Consider the following 22,867-nt stretch of genomic DNA (forward strand, 5'->3'; position numbering starts at 1 on the left):
TCTCTTTAACCCTGTTCATTGTTACCACTTCCTTTTGGCATACAATATGTGTTTTCCTGCACCCAACTTCCCTGATCTGTAAGGCATTCATCTAGTCTAATTTTAAAGTACATGAATGCAAACTGTTCCTCATGCTAACTGTTTGGCTAAAAGGAAATAAGAAGTCTGCTTTAACTGGAATAATGTTGAAATATTTTCATATTTTAAATCTGTCTTCTAGTCTTTGTCTCTATTAACTTTTTTTTATCTAACTTTTAACTAAATTTATGAATTCTAAACCTCTAACAAGCTAAAAACAAAAAACCCACTGAACTCTTCTTTAAAAAACCTTTGATCAAATTATAACCTTCTCCAATCGTGGAATTCTTGTTGTTGTTATCTGAATACACTGTAACAATTCAATATCCTTTTCTTAAATAATATAATCAAAACTGAATGAATTAGGTTTAACCAGAATCTTATAACATGAAATAGTGACCTCCCTGTCATCCAATACTCAGTACTTTTACATATCAGTCCAAATTCATGTTTTCCTCATTACTAGCTACTGTATGTTACATAGATGATTACAAATATTTTACAATGGCTATTTCCAGATTTCTTTTCTCATTGACTTTACCTAGTCCCTTAGCAAAACATTAAGAATAAAGTTGTGATAACAAATATGCATAACTTTTCTTTTACTAGGACTAAAAGTTTACATGTATTAGCTCAGCTCATCAATAGGCCAAGAGCAGAAAGATGCAACTTCAGTGTAGTTTGAACTGACTATTGATTTAATGCAAATTTAAAACTTATTTGTGTTACTCCATTGTCAATTATGAATCAAAATGCAAAGAAGTGGGGACACAGACAGAACCCTGAGGTGCACCAGTTTTAATATCAATATTCTGTTATTTCCTCCCCATTAATAAGAACCTTTTGCCACCTCTACCCAAATAAATGTCTCTTTAACTAACTCATCTCATTCTGCTTCAACAGGCGCAATTTTATAACAAAAATTTATGAAGAAAACGTAACTTGTTGATCCATCTAGGCTGTCCCATTCATTAAACTAAACATAAAAAAACTGTTAAATCCAGCCTTAATTATTTAAATATCTGCCAAGTTTTCTTTTAAACTTTCTTTAATTTAATACATCCACCATCCAAAGGCAGTTCGTTCCATAGTCCAACCACCCTTTTAGAGGATAAAACTGTTTTATGATGACTCCTACCCTACTCAAATTTATATTTTTTATCCCATAGTCCTGCCATTCCTACCATTAATTATGAAAAACTGATGCAATGAGACTGTTTCCCCTTAATAATCTTAAATTTCTCAGTCAAATTCCTTATTTTATTTTCTCAGAGGGAAAGCAATCAACAATTTTGGACTTTTTTTAACCTTCTAATAACAACCCTTCTATTCCAACCATCATCCCAGTAGCCCTTTTGAACCCCATCTAACAGTTCTCAAGTAATAACTCCAAGCTTCATGAACATGGTACTCCAAATATCCAGAGTTGTATTCATCATTCATGCCACCTGGAGTGAATATACTTGCTGCTTTCAAAGGGCATTTTTAAGGTTCATATTCACTTTTTGTTGTTGATGTAATTCCAACAGATATAACTGGGGGCAAAGCTGTATATATCAATCTAGCATCTGTAATATGTTGCTTATTGTGCAAATTCCTGTAATCTCCACTTTCTTCTGCTTAGATATTCATTGGAGAGCTAAATATTTGTTTTGATGTGTTTTTTTGCAATGAAAATAAAATTCATACAGTATTGGATTCCACAGTCCCAAATTAGTAGATTTACACTGCAGCTTCAGTTGTTATGTAGTTAATAATTCAATGAAAAATAACTAAAAATCATACCTGTAAATCAACTTGTTACTCCATGTGACTTTCCCATTAAAACAGTGTTAACAAAATGGCAGTAATTGATATCAAATTATCACTTTACCTGGTAACCTGATACTGCATGACACCTGTATTAAGGCAAGATGAAGTGTAGTCCAAATAAAGTTTATTAGTTTCAAACTTGTACTTGTAGATTCATATTATATGGATAAATGAAATGAAAGTTGTCATAACTAGATGTTAATAATGAAGTATGAACTTACTTATATACCTAAGGAAGTATAGGAGAGATCTTGTAATCACATTGATTGTAAGCTTGAAATATTGTGATTAGCAGATGTGTACATGTAATAACCTCTATTACATTGAAAATTAGGGAAAGGTGTGAATTGGTATACTTGGATTTTGAAAATGCTGTTAAGAAAATCACTCATAGTTAAGAAAATCATATCAATTTGGAAAAAAGTATTTAACTGGATTATAGGGTTGTTGGGTGGAAGAAAGCAAGAAGATGTAATTAAGAGAGTCCATGTGAGATTCACAGCTGTTGTCTTGTTCGCGTATTTCCGTGTCTAGGAACTATATTTCTCTAGGACCACCTTCTTGTATATAAAGTTGAAATAATGTTAGAAACATGTTTTCCAGAAAATATCATTATTCATACATTTGTCTAATATTTTATTTTTAGTTTAGAGATCTTAAATACAAGTTTTTCCATACATACTCAAATAATGCAGTTTGATGGCAATTAAACATCTGAATCTCCAAATATAACTAATAATTGTTTTCAGTCACATTACACTTTTGGTGAAATACTAGTTTACTAATTATAAATAGACATATGCACACAACACACACAGATTTTTATATAGAATATAAGCTAAGAACCTTGTGCCTTTTTATTTTTCTCAGATATGGCTTGTGTACTGAATCAAACATGGTGGGTTCCATTCAACTCTTTCTAGTTTTTGGAAGTGGTCCCTCATGTACTCTTACTACAGTATATGGGATTTGATTAATCAATAGACAGCTTAGCATATCCTCTGTGTGGTTTTAAAGGAGGTAGCTTGTATCTTTATTCAGCACAGTTTCATATTTTGAAAAATCTAAATAAATCTTAGTTACTAAGTTTGATAAATTATTGTGGAATTCTGTGGTATCAGTTTTCTTATTTAAGATTTTTTTGGTTATTCAACTGTGTGTGTATATATTATTAAGGTGGTTTTTAGTTACATCAAACAATTTTTTTATTGTTTTATTCATAACCTTTAGTTTTAGTTCTGCACAACTTGAAGCAGATACTGGGTTTGCTGTTTATCCCTTGTCAGGAGATGACTGTACTCTTCAATGAGAGCAACTCCACTCTCTGTATGATCATTTGTGACAGTAAGGCTGTTGACAACCTTGAACCACCTAATAATACTTTCTAGATGGCCAAGTGTCTGGATCCTGTTCTGAGACATCAGTGGACAGATAAAGCTTTTCAAAGAAGGATAGAGACCTTCTAGTCACAAGACCTAAGAGCTGAAGCTGCCCAATAGCTGTTGGATTGTCTCTCTCTTGCTCATGAACATCTTCTGTTCCTTCACATTCCCTTTTGCCCTTGCCGTAAGCTTCTTTGTTGAAGAGGACACAGATGGATAAAAAAAAATCGAGGAACACCAACTCCTCTGATGGGTTCCAGAGGTGTGATGAGAACTTGTCTATAACAGCTTTTAATACAGCAGTGTTGACAGTGGCATAGGCATGAAGAGCCTTCAGGAGATTCAGGTTATTGTTTGGTGCTGATGTAGACAAAGGAGTTTCAATCCATGCCTTGAGGTAGATCTTAACTGCAAAGACACTCATCTGCTGAAGACTATTCTTTTCCATGTTTGTTAGTTTAAATTAATCATGAAAAAGGCAGATTTTGAGCAAGTATATTACCTTGGACATCCATCTAGCATGATGCATTGAACCAGGTGCCCTAAAGTGGATGCCACATGGAGGAGTGACTACTATGAAGATCAGTGAGAGCTCTATGAATGACCAGTAGTCATTACAAAGGTCCTTTCACTCTGTCAGTGACTTTTCAGCCCAAGCCATTGTCTCTGGATCATATGAGATCAGTTATCTCTTTGTCATCAGCTGCATTTGCATATGAATTTCTGTCAATAAACTCCCACTGATCTCAAGCCTCTTAAAAATAAACATCTGGCCCTTTGGTAGTACTCATGAGTGTGGTAAAAGCTCTCTCAGCAAGAAGCTCCAAGATATGATGGCAGTATGCCAGATAAGAAAGATTCTTCTGCAGCTTCTATTCTGTGAGAACACATGCACCTAACTTTTGCCCAGTTTTAGCAGCTGTAGTGTCAAATGACAATCCTATAACCTTCTCCTTCAAACCCCATTCATTAAGAGCTGCTGCTTGTTCTGATTCTGTCCAATTTGTTAACTCAGCAACTTTCAGCAGTTGGGAGACCTTACTGCCAGTAGCAGTAACTAGTAGGTGGTGAATATGTTCCTTGATTGTCTAGTTCATGAGTTTTTTCATTCCAGTATACAATCAAAGGCACATATCTTGAAACTCAGGCTTCAGGGTTTCTGTGAGCATTTTCCAGTGATTCTGATGCTTGCATTAGATGGAGGAGCAACTGATGATGAATTCTCAAGGGTTTTGACCATTTAAGTATACCGTTTGTGTTAGAACATAGATAACAGCCCTGTCTGGCAGCTTTGTCCTGTCAAGAGCTATAGACAGTGATCGAGATATTATGTTCTTTTTTGGCTCAGACGTTTCGAAAGGCTGGCTCCTTCAAGAACAACAGCATAATCTTCCTCATCATTTGCAGATTTATTTGTGCTGCTACTGGAAGATGACACCAATTGTACTGTCTTTAAAGATGCTGCGGCTTCCTTTTCCCATTGACTTCTTTGTTCTTCTTCCATTTTCTCACGGAACTTGATCCAGCCATCATATGCAAGTCATTGATAAATGATCATGTAGCAGCAGTGACTGACTGTATTATCCAGGCAGTTGATCAGTGTATTTCCAAAACCTTGACATGTTTTCCACGCTGTCAAACCACATTGCTTTACAGCAGGTCCATTCCATGCACATGCTCAGCAGATAAGATGTCAAAGCCAGAAGGAATCTTGCATTAAATTCACAACTAGCATCTCTTCTACACCAGTTTCAAAATCATATGGGACAAGATTTGAAAGGTCAGTGGGCAGCATAATTCTGTCCCCCTTTCAATCTTGCTCTCTGATGGCCAGGAAGTAGCTGATGCCAAGAGCATCACCGATACTTTCGGTGAAAGCTTTTACTGGGTATCAAACACTTCTGTCTCTTCCTCCACCTTCTTAACCATTAAAACACAAGCAGAGCAATCACCTCTTTCCTTTTGGACTAATCATCTCTTATAACTATAATTGCTCCTTTACACTGGTGGAACTCAAACTGATCCTTCATAGGTTTGGCAGTACATTAGTTGGACTTGATGTGATACACTACAAGATGCTGCACCATCTATATCCTGCTTCTCTTGCTATTCTTCTGCTTGTTTTTAACTGGATCTAGCAGTTGAATGTTTTTCCTAATGCATGGTGCCAGGCTATTGTCCTACCTTTCTTTAAGCCTGGGAAGGATTTCACGATTCCTTCATACTACCATCCAAGTGCTTTTATGAGCTGTCTCTGTAAGAACCTGGAGAGGATGGTTTATTCTCATCTTGTTTGGTTCCTGGAATCTTACAACCTCCTCTTGCCGACCCAGTGTGGGTTCTAACAACAGCACTCTACCATGGACCACCTGATTTGACTTGAAACGTCAATCAGAGAAGCCTTTCTCAGATGACATCTTGTATCACTATTCTTTGACCTTTAGAAAGCTTGAGATACCATGTGGAGGTATGGCATTTTGCGAGACCTCCACTTATATGGGTTATGTGGCTATCTGCCCATTTTTATTGAAAAGTTTCTGATGGGCAGGTGCTTCTAAGTTTGTGTGGAGTCCCTCAGAGCTGTCTTTTGTGTGTCACACTTTTCAGTATAAATATTAATGCCATCACTGAATAACGCCTTCTTACTCTCGTAAACGGGCTCTATGTTTATGACTTCCACATCTCATGTCAGTTGTTGAACATGAGGTTGATTGATTGGCAGCTACAGACTGCTCTCAATCGTTTACTGAAGTGAACCACAATAAACGGTTTTAACTTCTCTCTCTAAAACCATTTTCATGCACTTTTACCACAAAGGGATATTCACCCGATCCTGAACTCTATGTTGGTGAAGTTTTGCTTCCCATGGTCTCTGAGGCAAAGTTCTTGGGGCTTATCTTTGACCATAAACTGACTTTCATGTCACATATTAAGCAGCTGCAAGTCAAGTGTACAAGGGCACTGAACTTACTCTGTATCCTCTCTTCTGCATCTTGGGAAGCAGATGGATCTTCTGTGCTAAAAATATATCGTGTTTTTATTTGATCAAAACAAAACTATGGGTCTCTTGTCTATGGCTTTGCCAGAACCTCAGCCTTGAAGATGCTGGACCCCATTTGTCATTGGGGACTTTGGCTCTGCCCCAGGGCTTTCTGCACTTCTCCAGTCTAGAGCTTTTACACAGTTTCATGAACCCCCTCTACATCTCTGCTGTTTGCAACTGTCTTTACTGTATGCTTTGAAACTTTGATCTTTATCACAACATCCCACCTAGGGACATATTTTCCTTCCTCAGTGGGCCATGCTTTTTCAGAACAGATTATCTGCTATTGTTTCCTTTGGCCTTCATATACAGGCACAGTTGGATGAATTGGGTCTGTCCTTGGATGCCATTGCTGTATCCAGCCCTTTTCACCATGGCTTATAACCATCCTCAAGTGTGACCATTCTTTAAGTCATCTGAGAAAACTGGATAATCCCAACTGGTAGTACCATCTTTTACTTGCTTAACATCTTTCGAAACATTCCTCCATTACCATATATACGGATGGTTCAAAATTAGGTGACTCTGTGGGCTCTGCCATGTTTTTTGTGGTTCACTGGTTATGCACAGAATCCCCTCTACAGTTTCTGTGTTCACTGCAGAACTGTATACCATCTCAATAACATCTACTGCTAATTTATGGGCTACTCTGATCAAATAGTTGGATTCAACATCAGTCTTTTAATGCACAGTCTCAAAGTGTAAAACATGATTTTACAGCCATGAGATGCAAACCACAATTCTTCAGACTTGCAGTCTGACATGCTAACCAATAGGTGATGCCAAGCCTAAAGTTTTTAAAATGGCATCCTGGATATATTTTTTTTAACCTCACAATTTTTGCTATGATATTTAGTTTCACCAGATTGTCTTCACAATAATATGTTCAAACTGTTTTAATCTGGATCCTACAATTAGCCCTTACACACCTTCTGCAAATCACAGATACAAACAGACATATTTATTAACTTCATATATGTATGTAGAGAAGGCCAGACATTCTACTATGTTAGACTTTCATTTTGCTTTTCTTGTAAAATATCCCATGCTGTGAAAAGTGAGAATAGGAAGGATAAAAAAAAATCCTACCAACGTTTCATCTTACTCAGTCAATGAATTGAGATGTGTGACATTCAGTACACCTTGAAATTTGAGTTGTTAAAACATTTGCCCAATAAGAAGAGTTATTAGTCTTACTTTTTAGTCCTTTGGAAGTATTTTAACATGTTGAACTGATATGCTACCTTTAAACATTTGTACAGTTAAAAAACCTTAATCTGTCACTTTGAAAATGAACTTTGCAACACACAAATGTTCTATTTTAAAAGGCATGTGTAAAAGGTCCTCCCAAAATTTCCTCACCTATAAATTGAGAACTGTGATATGCAACATTTAAGAGACAAAATGAGTTGTATAGCTAAAGAATTTTTCCTAATAAGTAATCACAGGTTTGAATTCTACCAAATCTGTTTTCACTTTTCCAGCAAAAATATTAAAATCTGTATATAGGTTAATATGATCAGCTAAAAACATAAAACTGAAAATAAGATAACACAATAACAAAATATTAAAAATAATATAAAGTAAAAAATATCATAAATTCATTTGGAGAGTCACATATACTGTCCTTTTAACTTTCAGTGTATGATGTTAATTCTACATGTGTTTTAGAAACTGTAACCACATTTTTTTTATTTATATGAAACTAGTCACTAAAGAGTCTTGTGTTCACATCTACCACCAATAATTTACAAATTGAATTCTTAAACCATTAAGAAGATTATAAGAGACCAAAATTTGTAAAGTTTTATGATTGTCAATTAAAATATTGTAGTGTTAATAATATTTACAACAATCATGTAGTTCAATATTTTAAAATGCCCTAGTGTTTTCATTCCAGTTTGGGACCATATGTTTGGTCAAACAAAATGCATACAAAACAACTGAATACAGTTTGTTAAAAAAAAAACTTTCATGTTAGACAATTACATCCTCAAACACCTCAGCCACTCTTAAAGCAGTTTTCTTAAGAGGAATATTTTCTAAATTTGAAATAAGAGACACAATTACTCCTTGTGGTGGGTTTGTGCACTTGCACTTTTTGGTATCTTTTATATCGCAAGATCGAGGAACAATTAACAAAACACCTCTTGCTCCAATAGCTGAACCTGCATGAAAATAAACTAGTTTCTGCAGAAAGCAACAGCCATATATTTGATATTCAGGCAATACAAACCAACCCATCCCATAGTAGCAATCACCCGATACATCTTCAGTAACAGGAGACCATATCTGATTGACAGTTTCAGAATTCAGGTATCCAGGTAGGGAATTATTATTATTCAAATTATGCTGGAAGCTGTAAAGCATAATATTACCAAACTGCAGTAGATCCTCAACTGTTGAAAGCAAGCCCCCCTCCTGCCCATTTGTAGGAGTTGTCAACATATGGAGCATTTATAAGGACACCTTTGGTGTAGCGATAGTACCTGTTTCAAAGAATAATAAGAAAAAAGGGAAATTACTGTTTGATAGTCAGTACTGACTAAGTTATAGTTCAGAGATGAATTCCAGAATTATTTATATTCATAACAAGAAAAAGGTTTTGATTTTTTGTAACTTCTCTGTTTCAATCAGCTCAATATCCAATACACTTCCAGTTTAAACCTCTAGTGTTAATGTTTGGTTTCTGAGGACAAATTTTACTGACAACAGCAAACGCAAAGTAATTCTGAGATTAACAGAAATACTAAAGTTCAAAAATAGCACTTGATATTGTATAGCCTCTGATGTATCTTTCAGAAAAATAGTTTAAATCATCTGAATTAAACAATAAAGGAAACTAAAGGAAAGAAAAACTGAACAACATACAACATACTTTGAACGATTGTAGATAACTGTGTCATTCGTATCAAGAAAAGTATTCTTCAGGCCTAGTTCTTGAAACAACTTGCACATGTAAACCATAAAGGGTTCTTGAGCCACAGCTTCCACAACAGCACTGAGAAGTGTCCAGCCATGAGTACTGTACACATATTTACTACCTAATATCAATAGATGAAAGTTAATTAGAAATGCCTTCTTTTCCCACATTAAATGTTATTCATTACATCTGCTGAGGTTCCCTATAAAAATGATACTGTATTGGGATGTCCAAGTTTCACACAGTAATAAAAAATCATGGACTTACAGCTTTAGTGGGTAAAAAGGTCTTGCACTTATGTGACTTCTACAAATTTAATTCTAACTTTTAATATTTGGTAATTTCAATCTCAACAGCAATTTACGAAACACTCAAGGTTCAGGTGCAGCTAACCATGATTTAACATTACTAACAAGAGAAAGGGTAATAAAAGTGTAAAAATCAGTTAAACAATGGTTAAAATGCCTCTAATGCTGAAAGTGTGATGTGTGTTAAGTGGCATATCACAGATTATACCATTAACCCATCTCGCTGAAAACTAGACCATAACCAATACCACCCAGAACACCCACCACCCCCAACTGCTGGCTATCTAAATAGTGTTAAAACAACTGATTTCTCAATATGAAACATCTGTAATGGCAATTACTACACAAAAATTGCTGTTGTATTACTTACAAAACAGTAAAGTGTACATATTTATTATCCTTATCTGAATTCAAGTACAATGTCAAGAAATAGCTCATAATACTTGAGCAACTATCATGTATTTTGGAGACACCTAAACCAGACATACCGAATAAATGTAAATATGTTTAAACATTTCTTTGACCTATATGTACTATATACAGGAGCTATTTTCAGTTTTTATTTGCCATTTTCATACCAAACAAATAATATAAACCACTCAGGTATCTGAGAAATGAAACTTTTAAATGGTGCAAATCTATCTACTGACATCAGCACACAATGGTGCAAAGCTATCAACTGACATCAGCACACAAGTAGTTACTCTTCTAATCATATAACAGTTTGCTTTCTTAATCTGATCAAAAACTAGACAACTTTGTGCAGTTTTCCTACTGCCCTATTGTTTTAACATCTGAATTCAACTTTCACATACATTGGGTTCAACAAAATATTTGAAAAAAACTATATATTTTTACATTATTTATAAATAAGAAGTTGTCTTTCGTGATAGGACAATAAAAGGTGTGAAACTGAAGACTTTTTTTCCCCATTCATCAATTAAATCTTCTAATTCATAAGTGATGTTGAACCTGCTTCAAAGATTAGTTTCAAGAGGTGACCTATCAGTGAGATCATAGGTTTTAAACTCTTCCAATAAAAATGTTACCCACTCCATCCCAAAGATTCTGGAGTGCTCAACCCATGGCACAAGACATCTAAGAGTTGTGAGCTTCATTCATTTTCCATCATAAATAAGCACGTCAATTTGAGTAGAAAAGTGTAAAAGATAATTCATCTGAATGAACACACATTTTTCTATGAATATTCAATCCAGTTTTTGGCACTATTTTTCTCTGGCATTGTTCATTGGGATAAGTTAATTATCTTAGGTGTTTTTGTCACACAGAATTCAGCTAATATTCATCTATAATTACATCTCTTTGGAAATTTGTTTTTAAGTACAAAGCTACACAAACAATGAGGTATCTATTCTCTGCTCACCATAAGTATCAAAACCTGATATGATGAGCTGTCACTGAGAGAGAGACTCTTTGGAAGTCTGACAGATGTCTTTTTAGAAACTTTCTCTGAATAAAACAATAATATATGTATACAGGCAAATTCAACAGTGTATAGTTAAACCATCATATGACTACACATTCTCCATTTAAAAATACAACTATGTATGTATATACACACACATATACAGCTCCATGATCAGTCACATTTGCTAAATGGTTGGTGGAAGATGCTTCTAGCTAGTTGCTTTTCCTCTAATCACTAGTTCAAAATCAGCGATACTGGCAAACTGCCATAATAAGCTTTGCTATAATAAAGACAAGGCAAGCAAGTTACTGAACAGTGGGAATTGAACAGGGAACCCTCAAATGACCAAAGGTGAACAAACATAAATTCTGAAAAATCTTATAATGCTTCTTTTACGTTAACATTTTCTTACACTGAAAATGTATTTATAGTCAATTCTTAGTTCTGTTCACATGATAGCTTTTCTCAACATGTTCTGCCCTCACCACTAGGTTTGATATTCCTACTTACCCTTATGTGAGGCAGCAACATGGTAACATCAAATGGGTGTGTGATGACCCTCCATCACTAAAGTACAACTTCTAGCACAGCTGGCTCTCACTACACAGCTTAACTGAACTGCACTTTAAGACTGAGCAACATAAAAAAGATACCAGAAGCAGGAAAGAAGGGTGGAAATTATTAGAAATATATTTTCAGTTTAGGAAAATGTTAATTTCTGATACAGTATCTTACATCCTCTAACATAATAACTAGAAATACACAATGACCTGTTTTGGGGTCTGTGTTACATTACCATTAGCCCCCTTCAAAAAGCAACCAAGTGAAGCCCATGAGGTGTGTAAATAAAGAATATGTAAGCACCACTTCCAAACTAGATATACTCTTTGCCTGAAAAAACTATGGGTTGCAATAAGAGCAGGATCACAGAAACAACAACATAAATTAAATGAAAGGACCCCTAGTGTAAAGTGGCAAGAGCATAGACTATAAGGTGTGGTTTAACCTTAACCAGGACCATAATAGGAACATCAGACTCATGGTATAAAGATCCTCTACCATTCCCAAAACCAACAAGTAAATGGTTGAAATTCAGTAAGTAAAGCTCAAGTGAAAATCACACCTTAACACTATGACTGCGAACTGAGAAGTGAGGTTGTATAGAGGAAGTCAGCTATGCTGAGAGTTGTGTAGTATTCCAATTGGTAGAAGGTTATTACATACTCATTTGCATGCTATCGCACAGCTGTCTCGCATGAAAGCATGTAAGGGCAGATGGGACTATCAAAGCTAGTGGCAAGCAAACATTTGTGCAGTACAAGTCAAGAAAAGCTATTATGTGAGAGAGAAGTAAGATCTATCAAAATTTGACAGAGCACAGATAATCCAATTTTGTGCTTAACTACAAAGACATATGACAGCAATAATTTGAAAAGATGGAATAACAAATAGTAATAATAAAGAATGGTTTGATAATTTCAATCACTTGATCATTTTCATGACAAATGATTTAATTATGATTTTGATTAATGAATTCTTGGAATAATCTGAAGCAGTAATAATCAGAAGAACTAATTTTGATCAGTTAGTTATTTTTGTGATATTTAGTAAATCGGAATTGCCTTGCACATTGTTGATTAATTTTAACTACATACATATGTATAAACTGCTTGCCCTATACAATATTTATGTTCACTGCTTTAAATCAATGTCACATCTGTTACAAAATGTATTAAATAAAACTTTATAACTCCACAGAACTCTACTTCTCTTCTATTTATTAAAAGCAATTTCTATCAAACTAAATTGTTTGAGGTTTTATTTTTAATTCAGGAGCTACATTAAAATCTTACAATTTAAAGTTTGTTGTTTAATCAAACACTCAGTTATCCACAGGTTATAAAGTTATAAATTTTATAACCATTTTCTTAGGGACAACTTCTGGTAAACCGTTTTTTTTTGTAGTCATTTTATACATTGAACTAACAACTGTGGCATGTAGACTTCCAAGGAAGCATTAATGAGTTAACTTTTAACCTTAAGGAAGTTCTACTCAGTTTGCAGCATATCACATAGTTGATATTATCACCTGAACTACTATACTCAATTACAAGAAGAAGAAAAAACAACTGTCATACTAAATTCACATATATTAACATTATATCCAAAATACTTCAAAAACAGTTTTTTTTCCACTTCTTTTCAGTTTACAAATGTCTTCTTCTTACTGTCAAATGTGTGTTGCTCCATAAACAAATAAAACAACCAAGTTTCAGAATGGAAATATGTAAAGTTTGAAATATTCTAAAAGTTAAAAAGACTATTTATCAACTCACAGAGCAAAGCTTAATTATTTTAAGAAACATTGTTCAGGATATGCTTTCAAGAAACTTCCATAAGTCTTAATATTATACTATACCCTCACTTCACAACTATAAAATTCAAACTTTTGCCAAAACACAAACAAACAAACATGGCATGCATGAATCATTATCAAAATGCTGTAAATTTAAAAGCCATACACTAAGCCCAAAACGTATTGAACCCCTGTTTCCACTTAGGGCATAAGAGAATTTAAACCAGTAGAAGTTTAAACAATATTCAATATTACTGTTGGATGAATCATTTGAAATTTCTCACTCAAATTATTAAATCATTTAAGTAACACCATTTCAATATCATTTTTATTTTATACAGAAAACTATCCCAATTCCAATAAACAAAATTATATATTTAAGTTACACTGAGCAAAAATGCTTCATTTGTACTTAATATCCTTAAAGGAAAAATTTGGAACTACTGATGTTATTTTTAATCATTCCAAATGGTCTCAGTTTTTTCATCCATTTTTTTCCCTGAATTTTTTTACCTAATGTTTCACAATGGGTATTGGGTTACTACTGTCAGGAACTATTCAAAATGACAGTCATTATAAAATAACTAATAGTATTGAATTTAGATAAAATAATGTATTGGAGCCAGCCTTACTCTTATGAACAAAGTCTCATGTATTTGTTGTTTGATGGCAAACAGTCCTGTCTTGATTTTTAGTGGATATACTTTAAGCTAAGGTTGAATATTTACCTGGTTTACTCAAAAGTGGGTCATTTTTAAACAATTCTAATGATGATTGAACATCAGGAAAGTAATCTTTCAGTTCCATCTCATTCTCTTCCTTTTTAGTATATTCTTTAGAAGATTCCTTCATGTTATTCTTTTTTTCAATTATTTTTGTCAACTTTCTGTTTTCCACAGTGTCATTATCTTGGACTTTCTGAAAGAAAAAAAAACTTTATTTTGTAAATTATTGAATGTTTATGTCCAGCATGACTTCCTGGTATCACAAAAAAAAACAAAGCTTTTTACTGCACAAGTAATACAAAAGATGTAAAATTACAAATTTTGTTTTAATAATGAACACAATCAATATTATACCTCTAAGAGTTTAATAATGAACACAAGATAATGAACACAATCAATATAATAATAATACACAATCAATATATAATACAGAGTTCAATTTTATAATACCTCTAAGTTTAATAATAATCAATATATAATACCAATAAGAGTTCAATAATGAACACAATCAATATAATACCGCTAAGAATAATGAGTTTAATGAAGTTTTAAGTTTGTCCGGGTATGGTACATATAATATTTTTGCATGCAAGCTCTTCACATACATTTCTTCCTGTATTCTACATCACCACATGCACTTGCCACCATCAAGGCAGGTTATCTAATTTGCAGGGTACGGCCGTACATTCCAAACCCTCTTCCATGTTTTCAATGTCAGAGGTTCGGCCACTCAAAGACATCCTGTTGTGGTTCCCTGACATGTGCTCGTTGTGGTGGCAAGGACCACAATGCCTATGAGTATCACACGGACCCACATTGTGACAACTGCAATGGTTCCCAAAATGGTTGGAGGAAAAGAGAATTGCAGCATTTGAAAACGACTCATAACATTAGCTATCCTGAGACTCGGAAATTGCTGTCCGCCACTCCATCTCGGACATATGCTGCTGCACTTCGTTCCACAACTGCAGTGGAAGTGCAGACAGATCTCTCTGTGCCTCCAAGAGAATCGTTTTCAAAACCAGTAAAAAACCTTTTGACCTCCACGGTTAAAAAGGTTGATGAATCGACTTCTACACCCATCTCTGTTCCTTCCAAACATTCCAACGAATCTCAAGATCTACATCCTTTGGTTTCAAATACAGGCATTTCTTCTGATATATCTTTTCTCCCACCCCACAATGCAAAACAATCATTCGTTCACTCGCGTCCTCAGTCACTGGAATCCCCTTCCAACAACAAAGACCTGCCCAATGACCCAGGGCAGGATCCATGGAGGTCGATAGACCTCTTCCGAATAAAGACAGTAAAGAAAAAAGATGTGGTCGTAAACAGAAGGATTCTCCAGCCAGTTCAACTACCTGTCATTAAAAATGGCCACCTTGATACAACAGAAATGTCGAGGTTTACGTTCTAATCTGGATGATATCAAAACACTGATTGCTTCCCACCATCCTGTATGTCTTTCCTTACAAGAAACATTTCTAAAACCTGCTCATACAGTCACCATTCGTCAGTTTTCTCTGTACAGAAATGGAAGGCTGTGTGATGGACCACTACATGGAGAGGTGGCACTATTGGTTGATCAGCATATGCCCACCCTGTCTTTGTCACTCAACACACCCTTGGAGGCCACAGCCATCCATGTTTCCTTGGGTCATACCATCACTGTTTGTTCTCTCTACCTGTCTCCTGGAAACACATATGATCAATCAGACCTTGATGCTCTTGTTGAACAGTTGCCATCTCCCTTTCTAATCCTGGGGGATTTTAATGGACATCATCTCCTCTTGGAAAGTGCTGTTATTGATAGGAGGGGTCGCTCTGTAGAGTGTATGTTCTCTGATCACAATCTTTCTCTTTTCAATACTGGTTCTTCCACTTATTTTCATGCACCTAGTCAGTCCTTTACTACTATTGATCTCTCGGTTTGCTCCCCTTCATTATTTTCCCATTTTTTCATGGAGGGTTGACAATAATCCACTAGACAGTGATCATTTTCCTATACTTTTGAGAGAGACTGGTCGTGGTCAATGCCACCCTACCTGCGTGCCCCAGTGGAAGCTGGATCAGGCAGACTCGTCCACTTTCACTGCTCTTGCAGAACTTGAATGACCCTGCCATCTTGAATCAGCCATCAATAGACAACTGTGTGGCAGTGGTAACTGAATGTATTATACAAGCAGATGCTCAGTGTATTCCTGAAACCTCGACATGTTTTCCACGATATCCTCGTCCGTGGTGGAATCCTACTTACCACTTGGCACGGAAGGCTCAAAAGGGGCCTGGGATACTTTCCGTAGATATCTCACACTTTCGAACTGCATCGTTTTCCAATGGGCCCGTCCACAGGCTAGGTGGGTAAGACGTCAAAACCAGAAAGAATCTTGGATTAAGTTCACAACTAGCATATCTTCTAGCACCAGTTCCAAGGTCATATGGGTTAGGGTTCAAAAGGTCAGTGAGCACTACAATTCTGTCCCCCTCTCCATCTTACTCTCTGATGGCCAAGAGGTAACTGGTGTCAGGAGCATTGCCGATACTCTAGGTAAAAGATTTTCCCGGGTATCTAGCACTTCTGCTTGTTCCTCTACCTTCTTGGCCATCAAGACTCTGGGAGAGCATTCACCCCTTTCCTTTCGAACTGACTGTCTCTTTGACTATAATTGTCCCTTTAGACTGGTGGAACTGAAAATGGGCCTTCATCCATCTGGCAGTACATCTGTTGGACCTGATAATGTACACTATGACATGCTGTGCTATCTTTCTCCTGCTTCTTTTGATATTCTTTTAATTGTTTTTAACTGGATCTGGCAGGAGAATGTTTTTCCTGATGCCTGGCACCAGGCTATTATCTTACCTTTCTCTGAACCTGGGAAAGATCCCAAGATTCCTTCAAACTACATTCCAATTGCTTTGACGAGCTGTATCTGTAAGACCTTAGTGAGGATGGTTAATGCTCGTCTTGTTTGGTTCCTCAAATCAAACAACCTCCTCTCGGCCACCCAGTGTGGGTTCCGACAACAGCACTCCACCACGGAACCACCTAATTCGACTTGAAACATCAATCAGAGAAGCCTTTCTCAAATGCCAACATCTTGTTTCAATATTCTTTGACATTGAGAAGGCTTATGACACAAAATTTTGTACAGGAACTTGGGGTCCCTCAGGGCTGTGTTTTTCCTGATGCCTATGTCAACGACTTTCACATCTTGTGTCAGTCGTCGAACATGAGATATATTGAGCGGCAACTACAAACTGCCCTCAATCATATACTGAAGTGGACTACGGCGAACAGCTTTAATTTTTCTCTTTCTAAGACCGTTTGCATGCACTGTTGCTGCCAATGGGGTATTCACTGTGATCCTGAACTTCATATCTGTGAAGTTTCACTGCCAGTGGTCCCTGAGACCAAGTTCTTGGGGCTTATCTTTGACCGTAAGGTGACCTTTATACCACACTTAAAGCAGCTACAGGTCAAATGCACAGGAGCACTGAACATTCACTGTGTCCTCTCTACCACCAGTTAGGGAGCGGATCAATGTTCTATGTTTAAGATATATCATGCTCTTATTCGTTCAAAACTCGATTATGGATCAATGGTCCTGGCTCTGCCAGACCCTCGGCCTCAAAGATGCTGGACCACATTCGTCATCAAAGACTTCGACTCTGCACTGGGGTTTTCCGCACCCCCCCAATTCAGAGCTTATACTTGGAATCTCACAAACTTTCTCTGCACCTTCGCCGTTTGCAACTGTCTTTACTGTATTCTTCAAAACTTCATTCCTTACCAAAGCATCCCACTTGGGGATGTGTTTTCCTTCCTCAGTGGGCCTTACTTTGTCAAAAAAGATTATCCTTTTGGCCTTAGCATCCAGGTGCAATTGGATGAATTGGGTCTGTCTTTGGATGACATTGCAAAATCCACTGGTCAGCCCATTCCCCCATGGCTTATTACAGCCCCCAAATGTGACCTTTCTTTAAGTCATCTAAAAAAGGCAGATACTCCCAATTGGAAGTACCATCTTTTATTTACTGAACATCTTTCGAACAATCACTTCATTCCAATTTATAATGGTTCCAAATCAGGTAATTTTGTGGGCTCTGCCATGGTTTGTTGCAGTTTGGTGGTTGTGCGCAGAATCCCCTCTACAGCTTCTGTGTTCACTGCTGAACTGTACACCATATCTCTTGCCCTGGATCCCTTAGTTCTCTGCTGGCCTTGGAATCACTTCATAATGGCTCACACCCTGTTCTTGCTGATATTCAAAACCAACTGGCCCATTTCTCATTAACATCTACTTCTATCCAGTTTTTCTGGATACCAGGCCACGTTGGTATTTGCGGGAATGTGCTTCCAGACATGGCAGCTAAACCTATCTGCTCTGGCACTATCACCACTGTGCCTATTCCGTACATGGACTATGGTCCTGTATTCAAGGCTCAGCTCAGTGCCAGCTGGCAGTCCACTTGGAGTGAGCAACTAAACAACAAGCTTTTTCAAATAAAACCCTATATTGGGCTTTGGCCGTCTAGCTTCCGTAAGGTTCGGAAGGAGGAAGTTGTTCTAACTAGACTGCTCATTTTTCAGTTTTTTAACTCATCGTTTTCTTTTATTTGGAACTGATGCACCAGTGTGTAGTTTGTGTAACACTCAAATCACTGTAAGCCACATTTTAATTTCTTGCCATTGTTATGACTCTCAACGACGGCACTATTTTAAACATGTTCTGTCCCAGGGTTTGTCTGTAACATTGGACAGTGTTATTGATGATGATGACACTGTCCACCTTGATAACGTTTTTAGTTTTTTAATGGCCATTAATCTTTTTAACCTCATTTAAGTGTTCAATATTTATTCATTACACCTTTTTAATTGTGGTTTCCTTTTCAGAATCTCAATCTCTCCAGTTCAATTTGACATTGGAAAATGGCCAGAACATTAAATAACTCGACACCAGGACTGAAAGGCCAACTTCAGGTGACTAACGCTGCTGTTTGAACTACCCGTTAGTCATCCTGGCGAGTTGTTATTATAATTTTGCTGCATGTCTTTTAATACTTTTATTCCTTTACCTTTTGGTACTGGCCATAATGACACATAACCCGGAACCAGGACTGGAAAGACCAACTTCAGGTGACTGACAGTGGTTCTTGTACTTACCTGTTAGTCTTCCTGGCGGGTTATGATCATTACCATTCTGCTACAGGAAGTCCTTTTACAACTTTGTAGACTGGATGTCAACATTGGTTTTATGCCATTTTCTATTTTAAATTGCTGTTTTGTTTTTACCTTTGTTTCCTTTTACAAATTTTACTACATTTACTTTACTTTTACCTTTTTACAGGACATTTGACTAATTTTTATTAGGATTTTGCTATATGTCTTTTAACACTTTTCTTATTTTACCTTTTGATAATGGCTGTTAACACAACATAACCTGGAACCAGGACTGGAAAGGCCAACTTCAGGTGACTGACGGTGGTTCTTGAACTTACCTGTTAGTCTTCCTGACGGGTTATGATCATTACCATTTTGCTAGAGAAAGTCCTTTACAACTTCTCTTACTCTGCTTTCTCTCTTAACATTGTAAACTAAGTGTCAACATTGGTTTTATGCTGTTTCTGTTTTTCAATAATGTTTTGTTTTACTTTCATTTCCTTTTATGTATTTCACTACATTTAATTTATTTTCGTTTTTTTACTGGACGTTTGGTGCAGATAGCCTAGCTGCTTTGTGTCATAAAACACTAAATCAATCAACCAGATTTCCATACAGAGTGACATGGGAAATAGCAACTATGTCTCAAATGATATTTTGTTTATTGCATCACAGTTGAAACTCACAGAGAAAAAGCTGCTAAAAGCTCATCTTGTTAAAATAATAAAAAATGTGGCTGAGTTGTCTTGAAACCATTTTGAAAAATAAAAATAAACTGTTTCTTTGTTGGTTTTCTTCAATATTTGGAGTTATTCAAATCTTAATTCCTATAGCTGCCAAATAATAGATTAGGTTCATACTGTAACATGTAACCTACCTTTGTCAGGTAAATTTCAAAGTAAAATTTAACGGAACTCTGCATAATGCCAAACCACATGTATCAATCTTACATGATACAGAGAAACCCGGGACAAACTATTATTTACTGTTTGTGATCAGGATAAAAACTAACTAAAAACTGATATGATCCCAGCTTTACTCAAACATTTGGTAATATTAACTCAGCTAGTAATGGATTATGGAGTTGTTTAATATTCTAATATTTGAGTAAGGTATTCTGTGACAAACCCTTAGGCAAATCAGAAATTATCTGTTATTGAGAACAATGACACAAAAACTTTAGCTGCCAAAATAATTATCTACCCTAATAAGATAAACAATTAAAATGCAAAAACAAAAAGAAACATGAATTTATGAAAGGAGAAATGGAAGTATAATCCAGAGGGACAAAGCTTATGGATATTTTGCCCTGATTTTGAGAGTAAGCAAAAAAAAACATGATTAAAAAAAAAGAGACTTATGAATTACAAACTTTGATTTTAAATAAGCCTTAAAAATTGCAAAAGCCTCCACTAAGTAAAACTTATGCAAGTCTTACACATATGTGGTTCAAGAATATTTGTATTGTGTCAAAATTACTGACATCTTTTGCATCATGAAATGTGCAGAATTATTTACCTGTTTTGAAGTGCTGTCTGTTTCTGACTTCAGAAATGGTTTATCATAATGTCTTATACCACCAAGATGTGACACAAGATGCCTGCAAGTCAGCATAACCTTGATGAAAATTAATAATTTACACATTTACCTGAAACCAGGAATAACAAACAAGTACAAATGTTTACAACAAAAAAGCTGTCTTCATATAAAAATGCTTTATAATACTTTAATAAATTTTGAAACTTAATCTCATATTTAATCACTTAACTAAATGTTTACACAAATTAAAACAGTTGTACAGTTTTTAAAATTACAAAAGTAAATATCTACTGAAGCTTTAACGAATATCTGTATACAAACCACTTTAAATGCATGCTAATTTATGTCAGGGAGAAACAAATGTTTGTAAAACTTATAAGTTTGCAAGTAAAAACTTTCACATACCTTTTCATTTTCAAAACATTTTTCAGGAAAGTTGGGCACGTATTCTTGTATTGGTTTATCTAAATCAAGCTTCTTCTCTTCCCAGAGTTTCCCAATGCCTATCATGGTTATACTCTTACTGATGCTACCAATTCTCATTACAGTGTCTTTGTGACAAGGAACACGGTTTTCTACATCAGCATATCCAAACCCTAAAATGAACAAACAATTACAACAGTGAAGTTTGAGACTCCCCTAGTACTTAAGCTATACCTTACTTTAGATTTAGATTAATCGAATGCAACTTGGTTCTATTCAAGCTTCAGTTAAAACCAAGATTTGTCAATTTTAAGCATTTATCGCTTAACTTCTCTCTGTATCAGCCTCCCACAACACAATGTTACACATATAATCATGAACATACAATGAATTCTATATCTCCAAACAATATATTAAAAGGGTTCTCATACTGCCATTTATTGCAGTACTCAGAAATTTCCTTCTTTTTTTCAAAAGTTGTAGAAGTAACTTGGACTATTAATGTTGCAAATTTTATTTCTATTGTTTTATTTACATGGTTGCTAGATGGCACTTTATATTAAGATCAAGTAACTTTATAATAGGCCTAGAATACCTAGAAAGTTCATTATGACATCAAAATTTTAATTACTTTAATTAACACATAAACACTGATATGTTAGTTACAAATACAATTAAGTAGTTAATTCTAAGACCGAAAATTCAGTGAAATATCTTTCAGTGACTGGTCAAGTAAGATGTGGCCCAAATAAAGTTATGCAGTAAAAGTTATACTTGTGTAAATTAACCATCAAGTTAGTTAGTATTTGTTACTTTTAAAGGAAACTTCTCTATTTTTACCAAATCATAAGAAACAAAAAGGACTTGTTCAACAACAGGAAACATTACAACTATAGTAAGAATGTTTTTATTACTCATCACTGAAGTACTCTACAACCATCTCCTGTATCAATCAATATTTGTACAAGGTGATGCTACAAAAATTATATATGAATACCTAATCTTCATAAATTTATTAATATATGTACCTATTTTTATAAAATCACATTTATTAAATGCTGTAAAAATATGTACAAATGTTTCAAAAACTTGCACATGAAAGTTGCTTAAAACAAATTATAATTTTGATTATTACCAGTTTTGTACCTTTTAAGCTACTAAATGTGCTATGAAAAAATGCTTATATTTTCATACAGCATTCACTATACATATAATACACATTAATAAAATATGAGTACCTTCTTGCCAAACATTGTGGCCATTGATACTAACTCCCACAACAATTCCTGGGGCACCAAATTCATCCTTTAGAAACAAAGAAAAAATATTTTAAGTTTTAAATCATAGTAATATCAGATGAAATAAAAACTCACAACCTGTTAAATTTTCCAGTTTCAAGCTCCTATTATATCTCATAATATCAGTCTAAAAGTAATGGCATGGCATTTCATCAATAGTGAAATTTTATGTATTTACACAACTTGGACTAATTAAAACCAATGCAGATAGCACTGGAAACATACTTTAAAAGTGGAGCTAAAACATGACAATTTTTAAAGCATACTATTGTAGGCAATATTTATTTCAATAAACTGTTTGTTAAAATTGAGTACAAGTTCTCTATTTGGCCTCTACAAACATGTGGTCTTACAAAAAATAGAAGTGTTAAATATATATATATATATTTA

General features: G+C 35.2%; 1 protein-coding gene across 1 annotated transcript in view; it reads right to left on the bottom strand.

Annotated features, from left to right (window-relative positions):
• Window positions 1-2,509: 2,509 nt before the first annotated feature.
• The window catches only part of LOC143222463 (serine beta-lactamase-like protein LACTB, mitochondrial), a 28,904-nt gene continuing 8,546 nt past the window's right edge, over window positions 2,510-22,867 (bottom strand). Inside the window, 7 exon segments of the mRNA XM_076449018.1 lie at window positions 2,510-8,733; window positions 8,735-8,804; window positions 9,194-9,359; window positions 14,060-14,249; window positions 20,736-20,834; window positions 21,162-21,352; window positions 22,418-22,484. Of these exon segments, the coding sequence (XP_076305133.1) occupies window positions 8,293-8,733; window positions 8,735-8,804; window positions 9,194-9,359; window positions 14,060-14,249; window positions 20,736-20,834; window positions 21,162-21,352; window positions 22,418-22,484 (1,224 nt within the window). The 3' untranslated portion in view covers window positions 2,510-8,292.

The sequence above is a fragment of the Tachypleus tridentatus genome, chromosome 8 (genome assembly GCF_004210375.1).
Source record: "Tachypleus tridentatus isolate NWPU-2018 chromosome 8, ASM421037v1, whole genome shotgun sequence".
Classification (NCBI taxonomy): domain Eukaryota; kingdom Metazoa; phylum Arthropoda; class Merostomata; order Xiphosura; family Limulidae; genus Tachypleus; species Tachypleus tridentatus.